Consider the following 25337-nt stretch of genomic DNA (forward strand, 5'->3'; position numbering starts at 1 on the left):
AGAGCTGGTACCATTTGAACATTAGCAAGGATCCTGACTGCAGTGGATTAAGAGATCAAGTATGCTTAAGTTTATGGGGGTTGTAGTGACACCGAAAGAAGGAAAAACCAGTTAATGTTGAAAGTGGCTAACCAGATCAGTGACTGACAGCTGGTAGAGGGGAAATCAAGCGTTAACTCCTCTCTCTCAATCGAATTGTGCCACGTACTCAAGTAGTAGATGAGGGAAACCATCTCATTGTAGAGGTGTTCTATGTCATGAAGAAGCAGAAATGATAGAGTTAAGATACTCCATTTTATGCTACTCCATCTGCTGCTGCTTTCCCAGGCCCATTAGCAGGGAGCTGGGTAGGAAGTAGAGCAGCTGCAGCTCAAACTAGTGCTCTGATAATGGAATGCCAGTGTCGCAGGCAGCAGCTTAGCTCACCGTGCCACAGCACCAGCCCCTTCGTAATAGGATTCTAGAGCTGATTCAGTCCTCAGCTGTCCCTGTTCCCTGGCTTTACTGAGTGTGTGAGGCCTGGAGGAGTGACGTGGATCCCCCAGAACCCAGTTCTCTTCACCCACCCAGTGGATTGCTTCCTGACCTGTGCCCCTCACCCTTCCCTCCATCTGTACAGTTGAAGTTCTTGCAGCAAGTGAGGTCTGGAAGTTGGGTAGCAGTTTGGAGGGTTCATAGCAGCTTTGCCCTTACGTTGCAGTGTTTATTTCAGAAAAGGCAGTGGTGGTGAGGGATTGGATACCATACTCGCTCATGCATCATACAGAGGCCTCCCACTTTCTCTTTTAAAGATATTTTCTGGGCTCCTGTTTGTTTCTGTTATACTCACTCAGAAGTGAATTTCCTTGCCGAATATTCAGTGTCAGAAAAGGAAGATCATCAGGCTGACAGGCGTGGGAGCCCAGGTGTGCCTGTCTCACTGTGTGCATGTGTGTGATTTTTTTTCTCTCTCCAAGAGTTCATCTCATCAGTATAGCTGAATTTAAAGCCATGCACACAGCATGTCTTGAACCACTTAGTTAACATTTATAATGAAAGACATACACATGTAGGTGTCTGGATGGGCCCCTTTATTCCCTTGAGAGCAGCCCACCCGGAATGGCCTAGGCGATTTTAGCTGAGTGAGAGGGAGGAAAGAATTCCTACAGCAGTTTCAGTTCTGTTCTGCTTCCAGCCTAAAAGGTTCACTCCTGCATCTGACAGGATCTGTCATTTGAGGCCACTGGACTCTAATGCAAGAACCCAGTTCTGTTTCCATAAGCTAAGTACTGCCCTCCGGTAACCTTCAGTTCCTGGCAGCATGGTCTGGATTCTAACCAATGACCTTGAGATAAAGGGCTCCAGATAAGCACACTGGGTCCCATGCTCTCAGAGTTCCCTGACTTAAGCAATTAATGTCCACAGCAAGATGCTTAGTGGCTCCTTTCCCCAGAGAGGTGCAAATCAAGGACGTTTGCAGAAAGCCAGTCACAGTTTTAAACCAAGGAGTTAAAGAGAAGAACCACGATTTGTGAGTGTTTACGGTAGAAACCATCTCGGCCCGTCCCTGCAGGCTCCCATCTTGTACCTTTCTAACAGGTTAAGACTAGGTTCAAGCCTGTGCATTCTGGTTTGCTTTTCACTAGCACAAGGGATAGTGACCGAGCCACCTCCATGTGGCCTGCAATATTTGGGACAGTAATTCTGTTCTTTGTAGGTTATTAATGTGTGTTAATTATATGAATAAAGTTTTTCAGATTAAACATATCTGCTGCAGTTACTGTGTTTAGAAACTATTCCTTGTTGAAAAACTGTTAATCAGCTTTCTAGAAATCACTTATTTACAGACTCCTTATTTGAATACAGGACAGAATCTAGACAGTATGCTCCATGGCACTGGGGTGAAATCAGAGTCCGACCAGAAGAAGTCAGAAAATGGAGCCACCTTAGCGCCAGAGGACACGCTGCCTTTTTTGAAGTGCTATTGCTCAGGACACTGCCCTGATGACGCTGTCAATAACACATGCATGTGAGTATTCTGCACAGCCCTTCTTAGAGTTGGATGAATACAGTGGTGTCTGGTGCTATTGGAAGAATTGCTAAAATTGTATTCCAAAGAGCCAAAAAGTTTCTTAATTTGCATATAGGAACATTATTCCTCTAAGTGGTAGATGGTTCCTAGATAAAGAAGAGCCAGGTGTTGGGCACAGTAATTAAGATGCCACTTTGGGTGCCCACATTTCATATCATGGAGCCTGAGTTCAAGTTCCTGCTCCACTTCCAATTCTAGCTTCCTGCTAGAATTTTTGTTATTTACTTGAAAGGCAATAAAACAGACATTGCCCATCCCCTGGTTTATTCCCCAAATTATTGTAGTAGATGAGGTTGGGCAAGGCCAAAGCTGGAAGCAAGGAACTCAGTCCAGCTCTCTCATATAGGGGCCAGGGACGTACAGACTGGAGCCGTCATGCACTGCCTCTCCGGCTGCACATTAGCAGGAAGCTGGAATCAGAATCAGGAGCAGAACTGGGGTTTGAACCCAGCCACTGCAGTAGAGAGTGTGGGTGTCCCTTGTAGCCAATGTGCACCCCTGTGAACCCAGCCACTGCAGTAGAGAGTGTGGGTGTCCCTTGCAGCCAATGTGCACCCCTGTGTTGTGTTTTTGTATGTGGATCCCCAATCCAAATCTGACTTGTTTAGCTATTTTAATTTTCCTTCCTACCTAATTGTATATTCATTACTCATACATTCATATAGTGCTTGCCTGATAAGATGGCCTATTTGTTAATGGCCTGGTTCCCCTCACTGCCCCCAAGTAAAGCTCAAGCATCAGTTTTACCAGAATTTTAGCTTCATATTTTCTCCTAACAGAAAATGAAGATTTCTGCAAAATTCTTTTAAGTGGAGGCAGCATACTACTGACATGAATAATGAAATAGTAACAGAAAACTTAAAAAAAAAAAGAAGTTTCTTCCATACTCATTAAAGACTAGATGGATATATTGGGGGAAAACCAGGGTACTATAAATGTGTTTATATAAGTTTCTTGAAAATTCAGCAGCCTCAAAAGTTCTCCCTGTTTTCTATGACATTCAGTTAAAAAAAAAAAAAAAAAAAAAAAAAAAAAAAAAAAAAAAAAAAAGGACTTATCAAGATCTCCATCATTCTGTTCTTTCCAAATAGACTTTTCTTCAAGATTGCGTCTGTTTGTAGGTCTCACAGCAAAATGTATTTTTATCTATTCTCATGTATAGTATGTGAATCCTGAAAACGTTATGGATAAGTGGATTTAAAAATTATCTTACTCATCTTTTTGAAACAATAGAGCTATTTACTTTGTTAAACTTTACAGGTACGCTTTCTGGAATCACATGATCATGTTAGCAAGGAGCTGTCTGTCTGTTGACTGATGGAAGTCCTTTTCCCCTGAACATAGGGTTCTCACTGGCCTTCCCATCTCAGTTCAGGGATTACCACTCTCATGTGTTCACAGCCTGCTTCACTTTGGCATATGTCTTGTGTGAGTGCAGTTCTAAGTCAGAAAACAAACTCCCCAGGGGCTGTCAGTGCCTGTTCACATTCACACTGACATTTCATGGGAAGCTAATGATGGGTGTTCCCTTTCAGAACTAATGGACATTGCTTTGCCATCATAGAAGAAGATGACCAGGGAGAAACCACACTGGCGTCAGGGTGTATGAAATATGAAGGGTCTGACTTTCAGTGCAAGGTAAGATCTAGTTTGGGACCCATGAGATAAAGGAGGGAGGGACCCCAGGAAAAGCATAGAGGTGCACCTGCTCTGCACACCGCCAGGAGTTCTGTGAGCAAACGACTGCAGGAATCTCATTCTTCCATCAGCTAGTACGACTGTGGTAATTGAAGTGCCAGATTATTTTACTTTCAGGAAAGTTTAAAACCATCTTAGTTTGTCATGATTGTAAAAATGGATATTGCCACTTTTGTTTATAGATTATAAAACTTGCTGAAAAGGCTTTAAGATGATAAGCAGTAACCTTTGTTTCATCCTGAGATGATTTAGTAATGTTAACTCCTAGGAGCAAGCTTTTTTTTTTTTTTTTTTTTTTTTTTAGATTTATTTTTTAATTTATTTGAAAGGTAGAGTGACCGAGGCAGAGAGAGAGAGAGAGAGAGAGAGAGAGAGAGAGAGAGATCTTCCATCCACTAGTTCACTCCCTATATGATTACAATAACCAAGGCTGGGCCAGGCCAAAAATAGGACCCTGAACTCCTATCCAGGTCTCCCATGTGAATGGCAGGGGCCCAAGTGTCTGGGCCATCTTCTGCTGTTTTCCCAGGTCCATTAGCAGAGAGCTGGATTGGAAGAGGAGCAGCTGGGACTCAAACCTGCACTCTGACTTGGGTTGCCAGCTTTGCAAGTGGCAGTGCAACCTGCTGCACCACGATGTTGGCCTGGGAGTAGGCCTTTAACCTAGAGGTTAGAATGCCTGCATCCCACACCAGAGTAGCAGGGTTAGATCTCTGGCACCAGCTCTTGCTTTTAGCTTCCTTGCAGTGTGGACTGTGGGAGACAGTGGTGATGGCTCAAACAGTTGGGTCCTCGCCCAGTCTGGGAGACCTGGATTGAGTTCCTGGCTCCCGGCTTTGGCCCCAGGCCAGCTCTGGCTGTGGCAGGCATTTGGGGAGTGAACCCATGGGTAGGAACTCTCTCTGCCTTTCAAATGAATAAATAAAATTCAAAAAAGAAAGAAAGAAATGTTAAGTCCTTGTAAGGAGGTAGCATGGATTTACTTTCAGAGCTGGGGCAATGGAATGGTAATAAAGTTTATTAACACCCTGACAGCTCTTGGTTACAAATCCAGAATCTTCAAAATTCTGTGTAGTAGTTTTGCCCCAGAAAAGCCCTTACATGCTTTTCAGAGCAGTTCAAGAAGCAGCTATTTGTAGACAGGTTACGTCTGCTGCGTTAGAAACTCCCAGGACTGGGAGAGTCCTTAGAGGGTCTGTTTCTGCCCTTTGCTGTGCTTGGCATCCCCACTCGACAGGTGACTCGGGGGGCCATGAAGGAGAAAGCTGACCTTTCTTTGAGGAGGCGGCCCCTTCTACATGCAGGAGGCTTTTCTCATCCCGTTCTCCTCCCGCATCCTCTCAGCTCCATGCTCAGTTCCCCATGGCCCAGCTTCTTCCTAAGCCACCACACGCTCTGTTGAGAGGGCCTGACAGTTGGCAGGCAGGCAGTTGGTGACCTGTTTCCCTTTCTGTAAGCACTGTCAGTCTCAGGGTGGAAGCCGGGCAGTCACGCTGTCCTTACCTCCCTGAGCTGCTGTCAGCCCAGACTCCGAGTCTCACTCAAGCTGATGAGCCAAGTGTCTCCCGCTCCAGTGGTGGTAGTGCTGGCGTGAATACATATAACCAAGTGTGGATGCCAGGAATGTCTGTGTTCTTTATTTTCATCTTGTTTGAAAGGCAGAGAAACGGAGAGATCCGCTGGTCACTTCTCTAATGTCTGCAACAACCAGAGCTGGGTCAGGCCAAAGCCAGGAGCTGGAAACAGCCTTAGTCTCTCCCTTGAGTGGCAGGGACCTGAGTACCTGTGCTGTCACCCACTCCTGACTGAGCAGGAGCAGGGGTTGGGTGGGGGTCATCGAGGGCATGTGGGGAGTGAGCTGGTGGACGGGAGCTCTGTCTCTGCCTCTCAAATAAAATAAGTGAAAACAATTTAAAAATAAAATTGTGGTGGAAAATTCTTGTGTTGGCCCACAAGTATGTGAGGGACACGTTGTTTTACAGAGGTTACACAGGCACTTGGCTCACTGTCTCCATATTTTGGTAAGTGTCCCTCCTGCTCAGGAGCCCCCAGCCTGAGGGGAATGGCTCTGGGTCTTGCCCTAAGCCGCCCCTGTGCTCCCCTGTCCTGTCGGTGTGGATCAGAGGGGTGCAGATGGCTGTCCCCACGCCGTGCGTTCCCACCAGCCCAGCTTGCTCGGTCTCTTCCTGTGGGGTGCGTTACTGCTCAGAGGCCTCACTGCCACTCCTTGTAATTTGGTTTTGTTCCAGCCTCCTATACTGTCTCCCACCCAAGCTCTTGAAATAAGGTGACTTAAGTCAGCCTTTCCTACTTCATACATACCAAGTGAATTTTCCCCCCGCCGTGAGAATTTTTATTTCCCACATTAGTTTGGAAATAAAAGCTGACTTGGGTAGAAGATGGCAGTGGGCAGTGCAGGAAAGGGAGAGATTGGGTTATGCCACTCTGTGACTGAGGCAGGCTTGGCTTTGCCCACTCCCCTGAGAGGTGAGCTGAGGCTGGTGGCACTTGTCCTTGGGGAGACCTTACTGGGCCTCTGGGGGTCCCCAGCTGTTTTTGGCTTAGTCTGGAAGCTCCTCAGGTGCCCACGTCAAGCTCAGCAGAAGCAGTAACTGAATGTTTGTTATTTGCGTTCACTGTGCAGGGCATTCAGTGCATCTTCCTCATCTTGCCCATTACTCTAAGGCAGATCATTTCTTTGTCCTGTGTTTTTCAGCAGAGCAAAGGCGGAGAGAGGAAAGATGGTTGCTCAGCTGGGGTTTAAACCGATTCCAGAGCCCTCGCTTTTTGCATAGTAGTGGACCGCCTTCAGTCCCTTGGCAAAGTCTGCCTTCTTCCCTTGAAGAGTACTCTGGTTCCCAGAGTCCTGAGGTCATGCCTGTCTCTGATCTTCCTGGGCTGTGGTGCAGCTGAGTTAGGAGAGAGGGACTCACATGGAACCCAGAGCACCGTCAGCTCCCTTCACGTACCTGGGGTCCCAGCCCCCGCTTAGAGCTTCTGGTCTACCATCTTCATGCCTGTCATCACGTTGGTGGGGAACGGTTCTGTCCCCTGCTCCCTCTCTGCTGCCAGCCTTATGCCCGTTGCTTGGTGCTCTCTCCCCCAGCACTGCCAGATAAGCTGTTTCTGGAGTTTTCTTTGCCCTCTGTCTTCTGCAGGACTCCGCTCACACCAGCCTCCCTGGGTGTTGCTGGATGTTTGGCGCTTCTTTTCCTCACCTTTAGTTATGTGCTCTTCCTGTGAGTTTCCTCTGGATCTGAAATTATGTCAGAATCCTTAATATAATTATTTCTCATCACAAATCACTTTAAAGTAAAAAATGTAAAACAAAAAATTCATTTAAAATATAGAATTCCTTATATTTGGAAATTTCCAAATTCTCTCAGCCATGTTCCCAGATAGAATCTTGAGTCGTGGACCTCATGTTCACTTTTTAAAAGTAATACCTGATTATTCTGAGTCTTCTGAAAATCTTTTCTTTTTTAAGATTTATTTTTATTTACTTGAAAGGCAGAGTTACAGAGAGGCAGGGGCAGGGGCAGAGAGAGAGAGAGAAAGCTCAATCTTCTATCCGCTACTGATGCCATAAACAGGAGTGTCATTTTGTAAAGTCAACAACAGGAGTCACTGTGCACTTACTCCTCATGTAGGATCTCTGTCCTTAATGTGCTGTACATTGAGATTTAATGCTATAACGAGTACTCAAACAGTATTTTTCACTTTGTGTTTCTATGTGGGTGCAAACTGTTGAAATCTTTACTTAATGTATACTAAACTGATCTTCTGTATATATGGAAAATTGAAAATGAATCTTGATATGAATGGAAGGGGAGAGAGAGCGGGAAAGGGGAGGGTTGCGGGTGGGAGGGAAGTCATGGGGGGGGGGAGCCAATGTAGTCCATAAGCTGTACTTTGGAAATCTATATTCATTAAATAAAAGTTAAAAAAAAATCTTCTATCCGCTGGTTCACTCCCCAAATGGCTGCAACAGTCGGAGCTGGGCTAACTGAAGCCAGGAGCCAGGACCTTCCTCTGGGTCTCCCACTGGGGTGCAGGGGGCCAAGGACTTGGGCCATCTTCTACTGCTTTCTCAGGCCATAGCAGAGAGCTGGATTGGAAGTGGAGCAGCTGGGACTCGAACTGGCACTCATATGGGATACTGGCACTGCAGGTGGTAGCTTTATGTCTTCTGACAATCTGATATGTTAGGATAGCATGGATAATTCTGCTTATCTTCTTGCTACTTTTGCAATGACAAACTACCTTTCTCTCAGTATTTTGGTCCAGGATGGTACTTCTTCCAGGCAGTGTTGAAATCTTAGTATTCAACATGTCAGATCCTGTGTTGTGGATCACAAACATGCTACACTAGACGTGCCTGTGACTCCAGTCTCTGTCTCTGCTGGTCTTCTGACCGGCACATCATGGGTCTGGCTGGGGTCCCTGGCTCTCAGCAGTGTTGTTTCTCTGCTGCAGTTGGTTGGTGGGAGCGTAGCTGTTCTTTGTGGAGACTGCAGCGCCCTCTGCTTGCTGGATCACCTCCCTGGACCAGTGTCTTTGCACCAGGACACCCTCTACTTTTCCCTCTGATCCCAAGTCTCATCCCAGCGTCAGTACCCTGTGAAATCATACTTACCCTGCTGGGTTGATTGTGATCAATTTTAATTTCTCCTGTGTTTTTAAGGAAAAGATCTCATGATTTTAGAGTAAATACATTTTTACTAAAAAGAAAAAAAAAAAAAAACTCTGAGTTATAACAGAGTAAGATATGCCTAAGTTTATGAGCAAGAGGAAACACTTATTCCAGCTTAACCATCCACATATGTTCTTAAGGAAAACCAATTTAGGGTGGGTGTTGTGGCTCGTGGATTGAGCCACTGCTTGGGATGTTTGCATCTCATGTCTGAGTGCCAGTTCAAGTCCTGACACCTCTGCTTCTGATCCAACTTTATGCTGCTGCATCCTGGGGGCAGTGCATGATGACTGAAGTGCTTGGCTCCGTGCCCATGTACATCTGGACTCCTGAATTCAGCTTGACCCAGCCCTGGCTGTTGGTGCCATTTGGAGAGAGAACCAGTGGATAGGATACACACACACACACACATACACATTTTCTCCTAACAGAAAATGAAGATTTCTGCAAAATTTTTTAAGTGGAGGGAGCATACATACACACATGTGTATATATACACATATGTGTGTGTGTATATATATATGGACATACACATATGTATATATCAGATGGGAGATACACGTTTGTCTCTCTCTCTATATATATGTATGTATATCCATATCCCTCTGTCTTTCAAATAGATGAAAATAAAACCATTTTACAGTCTTCACTGTTAGCACAAATTTTAATAAAATGCATAAAATAGGTATTTTTTCACTCATTGAATTAGAAATTGTATTTTCATGAATACTGAAAAACTCATTATACATCTAACAAGCCATTTCTAATTTGCCATTACGCTTCCCTTAGGATTCACCTAAAGCCCAGCTGCGCCGGACCATAGAGTGCTGCCGCACCCACCTGTGTAACCAGTATTTGCAGCCGACACTGCCCCCTGCTGTTGTAGGTAGGTTAACCCAGAACTGGCTGCACACTGCCTGGAGTTGACGCACAAGTTCCGTCTCCTTCCTAGCAAGACAGGATAGGAAGGTAACATGTTTCCTTCCGTTGTCAGGTCCTTTCTTCGATGGCAGCGTCCGGTGGCTGGTTGTGCTTGTGTCCATGGCCGTCTGCATCGTTGCTATGATCATCTTCTCCAGCTGCTTTTGTTACAAGTAAGAATGCTTTTCCTTTGATGCACAATATATTGTTAAGTACTGGCTACGACAGTAGTTTTTAAAGGCAGTGGGCAGAAACAGCTGACTACAGCGTGCAGCTCTGAAGCCATGAACTTGTGCTGTCTGGGCAGGTCCTTGAATCTAGGCAGATTATCTTTTCCTCACAGGGAAAAGAGGGCTTCAGTGCCAACTAAGTGAACGCAAGTTTGTACTTCTTGTATGTTCATGGATACTTAGAATTTTCTTACTCACAGACCAGTGAGCTTTCTCACTTATAAAAATAGCTCAGTTTGTACAGCCTGTTCCAAGAAATCAACCATATTCTTATTCTTTATTAATTTGGGTGCAGAACTTTTGCACTTGGCTGTGATTTCAGAAGACAGCTGCACACAAAAAAAATTACGACAGCCCCTACCAGTAGACATCTTGATAAGGCATTGCTATGTTAGCAGAGTGCAGAGCTATCAGTGTGACAAGGTTGGGAAACCCGTAAGTAGTCCAGAGCACACTCAGAAATTTAGCATATGATAGAGGTGACATTTTGGATCACAGAGGAAAAGGTGGATTATTCAGTAAATGGATTTGAGAGTAGGCAGCTCTGTGGAAAAAATGAAGCTGGATCAGTTGCCTACACTGAAAGAGATTTTAGCCAGATCAGAACTGTATATATGAAACAAAAAACAGTTAAAGTACTGAGGGAAAAAAAAAAACATGGCAGAATATTTTAAAAAATAATTTTAGGGTTTAGAAGACCTTTCAGAGTCTAACAAAAGTTAGAAGTGAAATAAACCCCTCCTCACCAAAAACAACAACTCACTAAAATAAAAAAAAAAAAAAACTGATTGTGTCAGCTACACAAGAATAAAACCCTACTATATGGCAAAAGCCACTACCAACCGGAAGAGAGACTCTAAGTGAAAAATGTTGAGAGCTCGCATAACAAAGAGCTGATCTCTCAAATATAAAGAGCTTCTATACATCAAAGAAGAAAAAAATAAAAGCAATTCAGTGGGAAAATAGGCCTCCCAAAGTAAGGACATGATTTATATAAAAGGAATACATGTAACTTTCGAATGAAAATTAAAAGGGTACCTACAAATATTCATAATATTAAGAAATATGCGTTAGTTTTCACCTGTGATGCTGGCAAGGTTTCACGTTTGACAAGTGGTTCTTGAGGTTATGTTCCTGTCACTGAAATAACAGTTTAGAGTTTTTAACTTCTTTGTGCAACTGGTACAAGGGGAACAGGAGATAAAGTAACAATAACATTTTCAAGCCCATGAAGCAGGTAGATGAATAGTGAGTGACTTTGCCCACTGAGATGTGTAGAAGTGGAGAAAGCCAAGAAGCAGCCTGTGTGTGCCTTCACTATCTGGAGGCTCAGGGACCAGCAGCGGGGGTTGGCTCTGGGAGCCAGGTGGGTGGTAGCTATAATACCGAGAGGACTGCTGGTGGGTCTGGTGTTAATGAGTCCTCCGGAACTCAGTGGCTTCAATGCACAGCCATCTTCTTGTTTGTGGGCACCAGGGATTCCGGAGTGCTTGTGTAGTGCTCAGGGGATGCCGTGAGCTCCCTGTCAGACTGCAGCTGAGCCCCTCCTCTGGAAGCTGGCCTTGGCTGGCAGTGGGGGTTGGCTTCCGAGGCTGACAAGTTGCAGGCTGGCTGTTGGCAGGGCTGCTTGGATGTCCTCACAGCAGGAATCCCGGCCTCCCCGAAGCCTGGGACATCTCAGAAACTGCAGTGCTGTTTAACATCTAAGTTGGAGGGGTGTACATTTGGTGGGTGACTAAGATGGCGCTTGGGACCCACTTGGGACACCTGCTTCCCATTCCAGCATCCTGCTAATGAGCACCCTGGGAGGCAGCAGGGGATGGCTCCAGTACTGGCTTCTGCCAGCCACGTCGGGAGACCGGGACTGAGTTTCAAGTTTCTGGTTTTGGCCCAGCCCATCCACAGCTGAATCGTGGTATTTGGGGAGTGGACCAACCGATGGAAGATGTTGTTCTGTACTTCTCTGTCTCTCTTTCAAATAAAAATAACGTTTAGACTTGGCAATGGCACCATCACTTCTGCAGCCTTGCTATGTGGGGGAGGGGACCAGAGGGCTTGAACACCAGGAGGTGGGGTTGCTGGCTCCCACAGATGGCAGGCTCTCGCTGCCTCCTAACCAGAGGCTGGAAGAGTGTTCTTAGAAGGAACGGAAGATGCAGGATTTCACCTTGGGAATCCTGTTGTTGAGGAAGTAGAAGACCCTTTCTCAGGCCGGCGCCGCGGCTCACTAGGCTAATCCTCCGCCTAGTGGCGCCGGCACACCGGGTTCTAGTCCCAGTTGGGGCGCCGGATTCTGTCCCGGTTGCCCCTCTTCCAGGCCAGCTCTCTGCTGTGGCCAGGGAGTGCAGTGGAGGATGGCCCAGGTGCTTGGGCCCTGCACCCCATGGGAGACCAGGAAAAGCACCTGGCTCCTGGCTCCTGCCATCAGATCAGCGCGGTGCGCCGGCCGCGGCGGCCATTGGAGGGTGAACCAACGGCAAAGGAAGACCTTTCTCTCTGTCTCTCTCTCTCACTGTCCACTCTGCCTGTCAAAAAATAAATAAATAATAATAATAATAATAAAAAGAAGACCCTTTCTCCCCAATGCCCATTTGAGTCTCCAAAGTAGATTCACAAAAGACTGATCAATGGGAAAAAATAAACGGAGGCCACATATATGAGGATACTTCTGGAAGTGTGTGGGAAAATGATTGAAAGATAAATTTTGGTGCAAAACATTTTAAAATAATATATGTGAGGAGTCCTCATAATGTACAGTATAAAAAAACCCTGCATTTTGAGGATTTTTTGGGTACCAAAATAAACCTTCAGTTTCATCTTTTTGGGAAACTGCAGAATCCTAGTAGAGTACTTCCACGCAGTGGAGAACTAGGCAGGTGCAGCTCATGTAGAGCTGAACAGAGGGGGTGGGGCTTTGGGCTTTTGGAGGTGGAGGGGGGCGGCTCAGGGGCTGGGAGGCTGAGGGAGGAGGTACACAGTAAGCAAGGAGGTCCCTTATGCACCTGGTTGCAGCCCCCTGGGGTCATTTCCATCTGGACCAGGTGTCTGCCCCCTGCTCTCTTCTTCCTGTGAGATCTCCCTCAGACGGCAGCCGGTCAGAGCCATCCCCGCGCCCTCAGAGTAATGACATGTTTCCTAGTGGCGTACTTTAGGGTGCACAGAGGTGAAAACAGGAGGAGAGGTGAGGTTGTGCACGTTGGTGATGGGCCTCCTAGAACTCTGTCAGCTGTGTGCCCTCCTGAGGACTCCTGAGGAGTGAAACCTGCCAGGCCCAGAGGAGAGGCCTGAGAAGACCGCCATGAGGGCCCAGGACAGTGGCCCAGGCAGATTGACGGACAGTGGCACTGTAATTAGCTGTCGGCTGCCAGTCAGAGCGTGAGGCACAGAGGGGCCCGAGCTCAGGGTAGTGGGGAGCAGATGAGGTGAGCCCGAAGACTGCCCACCCCACTGCCTGCGGAGTCTGCCCGCGGGACACGGGAGCAGAGTACTGGGAAGGGGAGTCTCGCAGAGAACGCTTCCCGCCAGGTACCCTGCTGGTACCAATGAGCCCGGGCCTGCTCGGAAACCGCTCAAAGCTGGAGAAAGAACCCTTGAAGTGATTGCAGAAAGTCGTGTTTGGTGCTCACACAAGGCTGGTTTCCACCAGCTTGAGACTCGAAACCCTCATAATTCGTAGGGTTTGGTTTTGGTACTCAGAAGGACCTTGCTTTGGTGGTAGGGAATGATTAGCCTTAGACTAACCGTGGCTCTGGTCCCATCTTAAAAGCAGGACCCACAAGGATCATGGTGTTTTCATGTAACTGTATCCTAGGACACAGAAACATTTATAGGAATATAAAACTGTCCAGCTATGACCAAGGTGCAGTTCCCAACATCTGCCATCCAGTGAGCACCAGAATTCCCTGTAAGGAAGGAAAAAATTAGGCAGCCAAAACCACCACCCCAGAACTTCAACAGATCTTAGAATTGTAGGCGATAGCATTACAATAGGGGCTGTAATTCTGCTTTATGTGTTCACAAAGTCAGAGACAGAAGGTATTTATAAAAGGCCCCAGCGAAGGCATACCCGTAGACCTTGCCTGACTGTGCTCATGGCCAGACAAGGGGGACAGTGTGTGCCAGAGCAAATGCGGAGTTCGTGCCAGCACTAGCCAGCTAAATCCGTGGCTGGATAAATTGCCACACTCCAACATTACTTAAAAAAGCAAGAAGACCCCAGTGAAACTTAAGGAAGTAAAACATACAGTACCTGAGATGAAAAATATTTTTTGAATTATTTAGTTATTTGAAAGGAAGAGGGAACGACAGTGAGAGAGAGAGAATCTTCTACCCTCTGGTTCACACCCCAGCTTGGCTGGGCCAGCCTGAAGCCAGAAGCCAGGAGCTTCATCCAGGTCTTCCACTTGGGTGCAGGGTCCTGAGTACTTGAGCCACCTTCCACTACTTTCCTAAGCATATTAAAAGGAAGCTGGATCAGAAGTGGAGCAGCCAGGATGTAAACTGGTGTCCATATGGGATGTGGCATTGTAGATGGTACCTTTACTCATTGGGTGACAGTGCCAGCCCCCTGAGAGGAAATTTTATACTGGATGAGATTAGTGGCAGATTAGACCCTAGCAAGAAAGATGGATGAATGTCAAGATAGTAATAAAAACTGTACCAAATAAAGCACAGAAAAAAGAATTTATAAAATGAACAGAGCACCACTGAGCTGGGGGACATCTTCCAGTGGCCTAAAGTATGTGTACTGGAGTCCCCCTGACAAGCCTCTGCCTGTGGCACCAGCGTCCCATATGGGCATTGGTTCTCTTTCCAGCTGCTCCACTTCCAATCCAGCTCTCTGCGGTGGCCTGGGAAAGCAGTAGAAGGTGGCCCAAGTCCTTGAACCCGGGCACTCACGTGGGAGACTCAGGAGAAGCTCCTGGCTCCTGGCTTTGATCGGTGCAGCTCCTGCCACTGTGGCCATTTGGGCAGTGAACCAGTGGACGGAGGACCTTTCTCTCTTTCTCTCCTTCTCTCTCTCTGTAACTCTACCTCTCAAATAATAAAATAAAATCTTAAAAAAAAAAAAAAGAAAGAAAGAATGACCAAAGTATTTAGTATTTCCAGATTGACTGGAAACTAGCAACCCACATGTCAGAACTGCCCAGAAGACCTTAAGTAGAAGAAACCAGGAAGAGCACAGCACACATGGTAACCGTCCTGCCCAAGGCCAGATCCGCAGGCCCGCTCTTCTCGAAGCTGACGTACACACACTCTTGACGACAGGACCAATCCGGGTCCTCTGCAGCACCGCCCCTCCAAGCGTCCCCTCTCCGTCCTGGGCATGGCATCCTTCCTCTGCCACTGTTGCCAGTTCCTTGTACCTTCCTCTGGCCTAGAATTTCTCATGCTCTTCTGTAGCTCCTCCAACCCTTAAAACTGGCCGGATCTAGTCATGCACCCCCAGTAACACTACCCTCACCTTCGGTTTTTCACATTTGCAAGTACGCGTTTGTTGATTGTAGTTGTTCACCTGACACCTGCCTTTCCCATTGGACACAGCGAGGTTGTTGGTCCATTACTCCTGATGATGAACTGGCCAGCCACTTGATGGCTGCTTTCCTCTTGTGTTACTAAGGGTGGACTTGGCAGACGGCCAATACTCAGTAACCTCTGTTAAGGCCTCCCAGCGAACCAGTGTCACAGATAACTTACCAGATCAAAACCATCTTCTGGCTGACATTCGGCCTGGCAGTTAAGACGCCAGGTTGGGACTTCTGCATCCCACGTGGAAGTGCCATTGGTTCAAGTGTGGGCTGTTCCTTATTCCAGCCTGCTGCTGATGTGCACCCTGGGAGACAGGGGTGAGAGCTCAAGCAGTTAGATCCCGCCACCACGTGAGGGCCCTGAGCCCAGGCCCCCAGCTTTGGCCGGGAGCAGCCCCAACCATTGCAGGCTGGGTCTCCCACATGGGTGATGGGGCCCAAGCACTTGGGCCATCTGTTGCTGCTTTCCCAGGCGCCTTGGCAGGAAACTGGATCTGAAATGGAGCAGCCGGGACTCACTGGTGCTTTGATACTAGCTTCAGGGGTCCCATGAGTGTACTGCAGCCTGCAGCTGTGTTGGGAGGATGGAGAATGGCAGTGTTTCTGCTTTGGGAAGGCACAGGGCTTGAAGGAAGCAATAAGTTAGATCCTCTTCTTCCACAGTGTGAGGTCAGTTGTTAAAGCCTGAAACTAGAAAACAGAAGAAGTTTTGTTATGTAGAGGTAACAAGCACACATTCAGTAAGCTTCAGAATGTTGAAGTTCTGGGTGAGAGGAGAAGACACAGGACTTCTGCTTTGTTGCTGAGCCAGAGAACTCTGGCATGTACCAATAGGTGAATGTAGAACTTTGATCAATTAAATGCTAAATTTGTAAATGTAAATATAAAAAAATGTAAGATCTGATAAAATTAAGAACCAGCTCCTGGAAGTGTGTCACACACGGGCGTGGATGAAGGCATAGGGAAAATGGGCACTCTGGTGTGACGGTGAAGATGAGGATTGTCACTGGTCCAGCCTGGATGGAGGCCAGTAGAGCATTCTTCCAAATTCTAAATGTAGCTCCCACTTCTAGTAATTACACTACAGATGTACCAGAGAATGCTCCCACTTTGGACTCGTATGCAGTCAGGGTGGAACCAGTCTGAATGTTCCTCCACATCTGGAACGTGAACATCAGGGAGTGGGCACTAGCATGTGTGTGTGTTGGGATGCACAGATGAGCGCCAGAAGCTCACCTGAGAAACAGAGCTACTTTGATTTCAATGGCAGTGAACTTGATGGCTTAGAGATGGGGATGGCAGGAAGATTTCACCCTGTGCCCTTGTGTGCCTTTTGAATTTAAAGTACTTCTGATGATTACCCATATTAAAAGCAAACTGTAAAAATGATTAAATAGACTGGGCAGTCCATGTGGAAGTTGAATGTGATTTGATTTGTTCACTGGTTTCCATTGTTATTAACTCCAAATGTATGACAGGGCTAACTGAAAAAAATGGGGAATTTAGAACCTTGAGGTTCTAAATGGTTCCTATGCTAGGGTTGGAAAGGTCGTCTTAAGACACAAAGGCGTGTAGCAAAAAGGGAACAGATGGATTGACTGTGTACCTGGAAACAGGTGACACCGTAAGTGCAGAGACATGGCTGTCACAGACTGAAAGGTGTTTGTAAGGCACAGTTGTCAAAGGTTTAGCATCCTGATGATACAGAGAACTCCCATGAATCAGCGAGAAGGATGGGCCAGCATTGTGGCACAGTGGGTTAAGCTGCTGCCTATGGCTCCAGCTTCCCATATAAGCACTGGTTTGAGCCCTGGATGCTCCATTTCTGATTCAGCTCCTTGTTAATGTGCTTTGGAAAGCAGTGGAGAATGGGTCGAGTGCTTGGTCCCCTGCCACCTACATGGGAAACCTGGATGGAGTTGCAGGCTCCTGGCTTCCGCCTAGCCCAGCTGCAGCCATTGTGGCCATTTGGGAAGTGAACCAATAGATGGACAATCCTTCACTTTCTTTCTCTTACATCTGCCTTTCAAATATGTAAGTCCTAAAAATGAGCATAGAAAGGATAAAAATGCCTCAATTAATAATGCACAAAAGACACATACAGTTCATTAAGAAAAAAAAATTAAACTGTGGGGAAAAAACAGTGACCCTCACTAGCAGTCAGGGGGAAGCCCCGTCAAGGAAGGCACAGCAGACAGGAAAAGCCTAAAAATAGTGCAGGTCAGAATTTGGGATGGAACGTGGGGAGATGGATCTTGTGATTTTATCCTTTGGGTGGGAATATAAATTATTCCACTTCGGTGATGTTTGTGAAATAGAAGTTGTCTATAGCTTTAAGAAATTCTAAAACAGGGCCTGGCGCTGTGGCGCAGCGGGTTAACGCCCTGGCCTGAAGTGCTGGCATCCCATATAGGCACTGGTTCTAGTCTCGGCTGCTCCACTTCCCATCCAGCTCTCTACTGTGGCCTGTGAAAGCAGTGTAAGATGGCCCTGGCCCTTGGGGCCCCTGCACCCACGTGGGAGACCCAGAAAAAGCTCCTGGCTCCTGGCTTTGGATCGGCACAGCTCCAGCCATTGCGGCCAATTTGGGAGTGAGCCAGTGGATGGAAGACTTCTCTCTCTCTCTGCCTCTCCTCTCTCTGTGTAACTCTGACTTTCAAGTAAATAAATAATTTTTTTTGACAGGCAGAGTTAGACAGTGAGAGAGAGAGACAGCGAGAAAGGTCTTCCTTCCTTTGGTTCACCCCCCAAATGGCTGCCATGGCTGGCACTGTGCCGATCTGAAGCCAGGAGCCAGGTGCCTCCTGGTCTTCTGTGCAGGTGCAGGTCCCAAGCACCTGGGCCATCCTCTACTGCCTTCCCGGCCACAGCAGAGAGCCAGACTGGAAGAGGAGCAACTGGGACTAGAACCTGGGGTACCGGCACTGCAGGTGGAGGATTAGCCAAGTGAGCTGCGGCACTGGCCAATAAGTCTTTAAAAAAAAAAAAAAAAAAAAAAAAAAGAGGGAGCTGGACTGGAAGTGGAGCAGCCCAGCCTCCAACCTGTGTGGGGAAAGAAAAAAGAAAGAAATTCTAACACAAAAAACTGTGTCTTGTGGTGTGTTTATACTGGCATACTTCTGGAAACAACCTTAGCCGTCAGGATAACTTTTAAGTCATTTCCTTAATGGAATAGTAGAGACTGAGACTATGAATTCCAAACCTAGGCCTTGGTTTGGAGCTCAGCTTCCTCTGTTGGGCAGGTGTTGGACTTAGAGCCGTGACAAACCTCTTGGCCGTGGTTTCATGTGTATGATGGAGTAGTGGTACTTAATCTCTTCGGGCTTTTGAAAGAATGAAGCAAGTCCTGGAACAATTCCTGATACCACAGCATCAACAGAAGGCTATTTTTGATATGTATCAACTTGAGAAGTATATAAAATGTAAGGGATTCTTTTAAAGCAAGGTGTGAAGCATTACTGCAGCGTGTGCCATTGGTGTAGCTGTGCGTGGAGAATGTTGCTGTGACCTTAGCTGTCTGCAGAGAGGAACGCGCATACAGGAAGGTGGAGCTGCCTGCAACTCAGTGCCGTCTCTTAGGTGAGAAGCAGGGATGTGGAGTCGCCAGAGAACAGGCTGGGGCTCCAGGTATCTTTACTGTTTCTGTAAAACCACACATGCAAGTACCTGGTGGTTGCGTGAGGTTAGGAACGGGCAGGCTCAGGTAAGAAGAGGTTAGGTACAGTAAGTTCTAGTGTTTTGTGACACAGAAAGGTAACGATAGATCACTACAACTGTATGTTGTTGTTGTTGTTTTAAAATTTTATTTATTTATTTGAAAGTCAGAGTTACATAGAGAGGGAGGAAGAGATAGAGACAGAGAGGTCTTCCATCGCTGGTTCACTCCCTCGAGTGGCTGCAATAGCTGGGACTGAGCCAGGCCAAAGCCAGGAGCCAGGAGCTTCTTCTGGGTCCCCCACATGTGTGCAGGGGCCCAAGCACTGGGGCCATCCTCCTTTCCCAGGACATCAGCAGGGAGCTGGATCAGAAGCGGAGCAGCTGGGTCTTGAACCAGTGCCCACATGGGATGCTGGTGTCACAGGTGGCAGCTTTACCTGCGGTGTCATAGCGCCAGACCCACAGTTGTGTGTTTTATGAAGAACTAGAAGAAGGGAGTTTGGAAGCTCCCAGCACAAAGAAGTGACAGATGTTTAAGGAGATGGAAATGCTGATTTCCCTGATTGGATTGTTGTATACTGTATATATGAATCAAATTCTCACAGTATGCCTTGTAAATGTGTATAATTATTGTGTGTCTGTTAAAAGTCAGGGCTGGGCATGTGGCCTAGTGGTTAAGATGCCCACAGCACGTGCTGGAGTGGCTTTGGTGCCCACATCTGATTCCTCGTCCCATCTTGCTGCTAATGCAGACCTCAGGAGGAGCAGTGATGGCTCTGGTAGTGGGGTTCCTGCCGCCCACATGGGAAACGTGGGCCAAGTTCCCAGCTCCCAGCTTCAGTCCCAGCCAGGAGCCATTTCAGGCATTGGGGGGATGAACCAGAAGATGGGGACCTCCTTCCTCAGTGTGTCTCTCCCTCTTCTCAAGTTTAAACAACTACTACTACTAATTTTAAAAATGAAGTAAAGGCGGCTTAATGTTATGTTTATTAAACCTAAATTGTCTGTACTGGAATGTCAGGAATATCAGTTAATCTTTACCTTTGTGTGTTTGAAATATTTTATAATTAGAGATTTTAAAGAAAGGCCTTCCAGGATATCAGAAGGAATTAAGACAATAGAGTGAGTTTTTTTTTTTTTAAATAAACTCCTTTTCCCTGTTTTCAAAATGGAAATACATTTCTTGTTTGTTGTAACAGAAAAATACAGTATAAATTCACATGAAAATGTGTGTGCGTGTGACATAGAAAGTGAAGATTCCGGTGCTGTCTGCTCTCTGGTCCTTGCAGGTGTTTGTAAAATGCTCAGTTTTAAAGGATGTTGACAGCTAGAACAACACTCCACACCCTGCTTGCATCTGGCTTTTATCACTTGCCGGGGATGGCGTCTCCCATTTTCACATGATACGGAGAGTTCCACCGTGTACATTCTGGTGTAACGGAGGACATGTTTCGTCCAATGAGACTAATTTGGATATGATTCTGTCCAATGGAAGGATGGTGTAGAGAAAGCTCTGTGGTTTGTAATCTAACAGATTATTTTCTACTTTTTTTAAAAGACATTACTGCAAGAGCATGTCCAGTCGACGTCGTTACAATCGAGACTTGGAGCAGGATGAGGCGTTTATCCCCGTGGGAGAGTCGCTGAAAGACCTCATCGACCAGTCGCAGAGCTCTGGGAGCGGATCTGGCCTTCCTCTGCTGGTGAGTTAAGGGTCCATGCAGGCAGGCTGCTGGGCTGATAGAGAACTTGGCGATCGTAGGGCTGCAGGCGGCTTCACATTGGCTTACATTATGGAAAGTTTTTAAGAGACTGAAGGTAGCAAGAGTAGTTTCTACTTGAAGTGAAGAGAAGTGTGCCCAGGTTTTCAGGTGAGCTGCCTCCTTCCTGTGCTCCTCACAACCTAACATCACGTCGTCAGCATCTCAGATAAGATGCTACAAGTCCACACCTCCCGTCTGTTCCCCTAATGCCATGAATGTCTCCAGTTTTTAACAGTGTGCCTGTTCAGCCAGGCGGATTTTCAGAAAGTTCATGGAAATGGAATTTAGGTTTGTATTACTGCAAAAAGTTTCAAATCTGTGTACACAGGAGTCTTCAAAGGCTCATGGAAAATGTTTATTATAAAGGAAAGCTATGCATGGATTTCAGAATTTTTTGCACCCACAAAAACTTACAATTCCATTTCCATGAACTTTTCGAAGTACGCTCATGAATTAGACAACCCAAAAGCCATCAGTTGGCAAACAGATAGTGTCTGTTGGTACAGCAGAAAAGTGGTCATTGATAAACAGGAACAGACTACTCACACACGCCAAAACCTGGGTGACTTTCAGAAGCCTCGCCTGCTGCGTGAAAGAAGCTGACACACGAGGCTCCCTGTTGGTGTTTCTCTGAATGCGATGCTAGAAGAAGTGTACCGGGGGGCAGGAGGCAGATGGGGGTTGCCAGGGTTGGGGAGAGGGACTGTGCCACAGTACCGAACACACAACCATACGTACGCATTTATCAAAACTCCCTGCCTTGTTTTCAGGAGAGATACATTGATGCATTTTATTATATGTAAAAGAGCCCTCAAGAATCCTGACTCCTAAGAGTTCCAAAAGGGACTCTGTAACAAGTGATACCTAGTGTAAATCAGTTTAGATTGCGTAAGATTGAGCCCGTGTTAGGTGTCTTGCCACCTTGGAGCAGTGTTCTCTGATGATCACCAGTGCTTCTGAAAATGGAAAGTAACAATCAGGGTACATGCCTTGCTCAACAAATACTAATTATACTCGTCATACTTGAGGTGTTGTCCCAGATAAATCCCTATATTGTGTGAGCAGGGGAAGGAATTCAAGCAGAATTCCATCTAGGAATAAGACCATTGCTGATAAGTGTGTGTGCCAGGGAGGGTTTAAGGGGAGACACAGCACTCTCGGGGTGCTGGACACACGAGACGAGCCGTGCAGGTTGAAGTGAGGCAGATAGGAGGGCTCCAGCAGGTGACCCGCATATGGGGCCATGTAGATGGAACCGGGGGTTTTAACTTAGATACAGATTTGGCTGCATAAACTCTAAAACACCCCAAAACTCAGTGGCCTGAAGCAGCAGGTATTTGGGGGTTTACCTTCTGCATGCGCTCCATCAGAGCTGGGTGCTGTCGCTCATGTGCGTGACTGACGGTTCACAGCACACAGAGCTCTCCCCAGGAACAGCAGGAAGGGCAAGCCCCACGCACAGACATCTGTTGGAGTCTGCCTGCAGCACGTCTGCTGCCCAAAGCCTGTAGTGCAAGCTCTAGGGCTGCCCTGGGGCCGCTCTGGCCGACAGCCTGACACGCTGACGTGGGTTAGTCAGGGCCGGTTTATGGCTTCAAAGTACCGTTGTGGTGGGTTTCAAAGCCATGCCTGAGTAACCCGTTTCCATGTGGTCTCTGTACGCGGCTGTGCCTGTCTTAGGTTGTCCCCCAGGGGATCTTACCCGTTGTTGACTAACCAGTGCTCAAAACGAGACCACATACCGTGTCCAGGTCTCATGTGTGAAGCACATGGCCACTGCAGTATTGCAGTTGGTCACTGGGCTGTGCTGTGCTTTTCAGTGGGATGGCCGGCCAGGCCCCTGTGTCGGTCTTATTAGCTTCTTTACATCCAGGGCTCAAAACCTTGTTCTTTTCTCTGTAAAGGTTCAGCGAACTATCGCCAAACAGATTCAGATGGTGCGGCAAGTTGGAAAGGGCCGGTATGGAGAAGTGTGGATGGGTAAATGGCGTGGAGAGAAAGTGGCAGTCAAGGTGTTTTTCACCACTGAAGAGGCCAGCTGGTTTCGAGAAACAGAAATCTACCAAACAGTGCTGATGCGACACGAGAACATACTCGGTGGGTACACGCATGGCGCTGGTCAAGGCCACGCTCCAGCAGGGTCTGCGGGGTGCAGGGGGAAGCTTGCCTTCCGGCTTCAGAACCCAGTGAGTGCAGCTGCGTGCACTTGGCTCAGGCAAACCCAGGAGGATGTGCAGCTGAAATACAACACAGTCCTGCATGCCTGCCAGCCACAGAACTTACTGCGGGACTGGGAGAACCGCAGGGTTTCAGACGGAAAGCAGCGCTGGTGTATTGCACAATAACAATGAGAACCAGACCTTCCATACACAATCCAAGCGTTTCATGAATTTTTTTAACTGCCTTGTACCTGTGTCAGCTCAGCAGCCCAACATGCAGCCTCCCTGCACGTCCTGTGCTCAGTCCGTGTCCTCTGCGCCTGGTGCACACAGTAGCAAGTTAGGGACTGTGGTCAGTGTGGTGCCTCAGCTGCTGTCACTCCCCTGCGTTTTATCTTGAGCTGCTCTCTCCCTGCTTTTAATATGGAGAGTGCAAGAGCGAGCATGCAACAAGTGCTGGGTTGGATTTCTGAGACGCTGTCACAAATTGCCCCAAACGTACTTAAAGCAACAGGATTTTGTTCTCAGGGCTTTGGAGGCTAGAGGCTAAAAGTTTCAAACCTAGTGTCAGCAGGGCCATACTGCACCAGAAGGCTCCTCGGGGGGTCCTTCCTAGCCTCTCGTGGGCCCCTGCCTGGCACTCCTGGTGTTCCTTGACATGAGACAACTCTCCAGGCCTCCTCCCCGTGTGCCCGGTCTGCATTTCCCTAGAGAAAGGGCCAGCCGCGGAGGATTGGGCCCCACTGTCGTCCCAGATGCCCTCATCTTAACTGCGTTACTTCTGCAAAACCCACTTCCCAAATAAGGTCATCTTACAGGTTCCCGAGGACGTGCGTCTGGGGGAACACTATTCCGCACAGCCAGCACGCACTCACCTCTTTGAGGAGAGGCGGGGAAGGGAGAGAAAAAGATGGCAGTGTTGGAGAGCAGGTGGCCTGCCGGCCAGACTGAGATGGCAGAGGGGGTGAGGCACATATCGAGGGGAGGAGCTCCCTCAGGTAAACGTTTTTGACTTTGTTAGGGTGCCCACTTTTCGACTTGAACTTGAGAGCTCCTTCTGCCAGAGACCCTTGTATGCTGACATGTTGATAACATTCCCCAGGTCATTGTTTAACGTGTGATTTACTCTTAGTCATATTATTGTCACTTTGATGTTTATTAAGATTGTTTTAAACTGATTGCCGCGGCATAGCTGCACATGTACAAAGAGCAGCTACAGGAATTTGGTAGCATATCCAGGAGGTCTTGGCAGGCAGGCTACATCTTGTTACCTGTATGTGGTACCTAAATGGTGCTCATAGCCCGAGTGTGCGGTCATTCCCTTCCTAGCCATCTCTGACGACAGCTAACCTTTCACCTGGTTCACTGGACAGGTTTCATAGCAGCGGACATTAAAGGCACAGGCTCCTGGACTCAACTCTACCTGATCACCGACTACCATGAGAACGGGTCCCTCTATGACTTCCTGAAATGTGCCACCCTGGACACCAGAGCTCTGCTCAAGTTGGCTTACTCGGCTGCCTGTGGTCTGTGCCACTTGCACACAGAAATTTATGGCACCCAAGGGAAGCCTGCCATTGCCCATCGAGACCTGAAGAGCAAAAACATCCTCATCAAGAAAAACGGGAGCTGTTGTATTGCTGACCTGGGCCTTGCTGTTAAATTCAACAGGTGCGGGGGTCTTTGCCCAACCATGTTGAAAGTGTTGTCACCTCCAAAGGGTGTTTCTGTACCTGTTTGTCCTGAGGACATTGCAACTCTGAAAACACGTAGGGACCCTTCGTTAGGTCATATATGCATATAGTTGGAGTTTTATGGGGTTTTCTTGTTAGTAATTACATACTACTTTACATAATTCTTGATTTCCTGCTTTTTGTCTTACATGTCCTTCCTTTTCAGAAGGGTGTTTGTGTAGATCTGCCTCATTCTTTTTTTTTAATTTTAAGATTTATTTTATTTATTAGAGAGAGAGAGAGAGATCTTCCATCAGCTGGTTCACCCCCCAAATGGCTGCAGTGGCTGGAACTGAGCCTGTTTGAAGCCAGGAGCTAGGAGCTTCCTCTGGGTCTCCCACATGGGTGCAGGGGCCCAAGGACTTGGGCCATCTTCCACTGTTCTCCCAGGCCATAGCAGAGAGCTGGATCAGAAGTGGAGCAGCTGGCACCCATATGGGATGCTGGTGCTACAGGCCAGGTCTTTAACCTGCTGTGCCACAGCACTGACCCCCTGCTGCTACTTAACAGATGTAGTTTTCCGTGACCCAACTGTTGGATGTTACTGTTACCTTCAGTTTATCCCTGTTATTAAAAAAGTTTTAGCGAACATTACTATGTTTTATCCATAGAATACAATATGGCCTTGAGCACTTGTACAAGTATTTGTTCCCAATGGATTCCTGGAGAAGGAGTATGTGAAATTCCGACCTGTGGCCTGTTGTCCCCTCACAAAGCAGGCGTCAGCTACCCCTCCTGTGAACAGAGCAGAGAAAGACGCCCTTTCTCCACGACTGCTGGATGGTGCCAGCTGTTTAAACATCAGAGTTACAAAGCTTTTAGGATATGAGAGAGAGAAAGGGGGAGACACTGGTGTAAAATGTCGTGAAAACACAAGCTAGGCT

The 25337-nt window shown here is 47.3% G+C and overlaps 1 protein-coding gene and 1 non-coding gene across 4 annotated transcripts in view; both read left to right on the forward strand.

Moving 5' to 3' along the window:
• The window catches only part of BMPR1A (bone morphogenetic protein receptor type 1A), a 137666-nt gene that overhangs the window by 107519 nt on the left and 4810 nt on the right, over positions 1-25337 (forward strand). For all 3 annotated transcript variants that reach the window (XM_070057996.1, XM_051823147.2, XM_070057997.1), the window contains 7 exons: positions 1846-2008; positions 3607-3709; positions 9252-9348; positions 9457-9556; positions 20357-20501; positions 22466-22658; positions 24094-24391. In XM_070057996.1, coding sequence (XP_069914097.1) covers positions 1846-2008; positions 3607-3709; positions 9252-9348; positions 9457-9556; positions 20357-20501; positions 22466-22658; positions 24094-24391 — 1099 coding nt within the window. The remainder of the gene's footprint in view (positions 1-1845; positions 2009-3606; positions 3710-9251; positions 9349-9456; positions 9557-20356; positions 20502-22465; positions 22659-24093; positions 24392-25337) is intronic.
• Positions 13672-13808, forward strand: LOC127484280 (small nucleolar RNA SNORA58). The gene has a single exon (XR_007911161.1). It is a non-coding gene; the product is annotated as a small nucleolar RNA SNORA58 (small nucleolar RNA).

This window comes from Oryctolagus cuniculus, chromosome 15 (assembly GCF_964237555.1).
Source record: "Oryctolagus cuniculus chromosome 15, mOryCun1.1, whole genome shotgun sequence".
Classification (NCBI taxonomy): Eukaryota; Metazoa; Chordata; class Mammalia; order Lagomorpha; family Leporidae; genus Oryctolagus; species Oryctolagus cuniculus.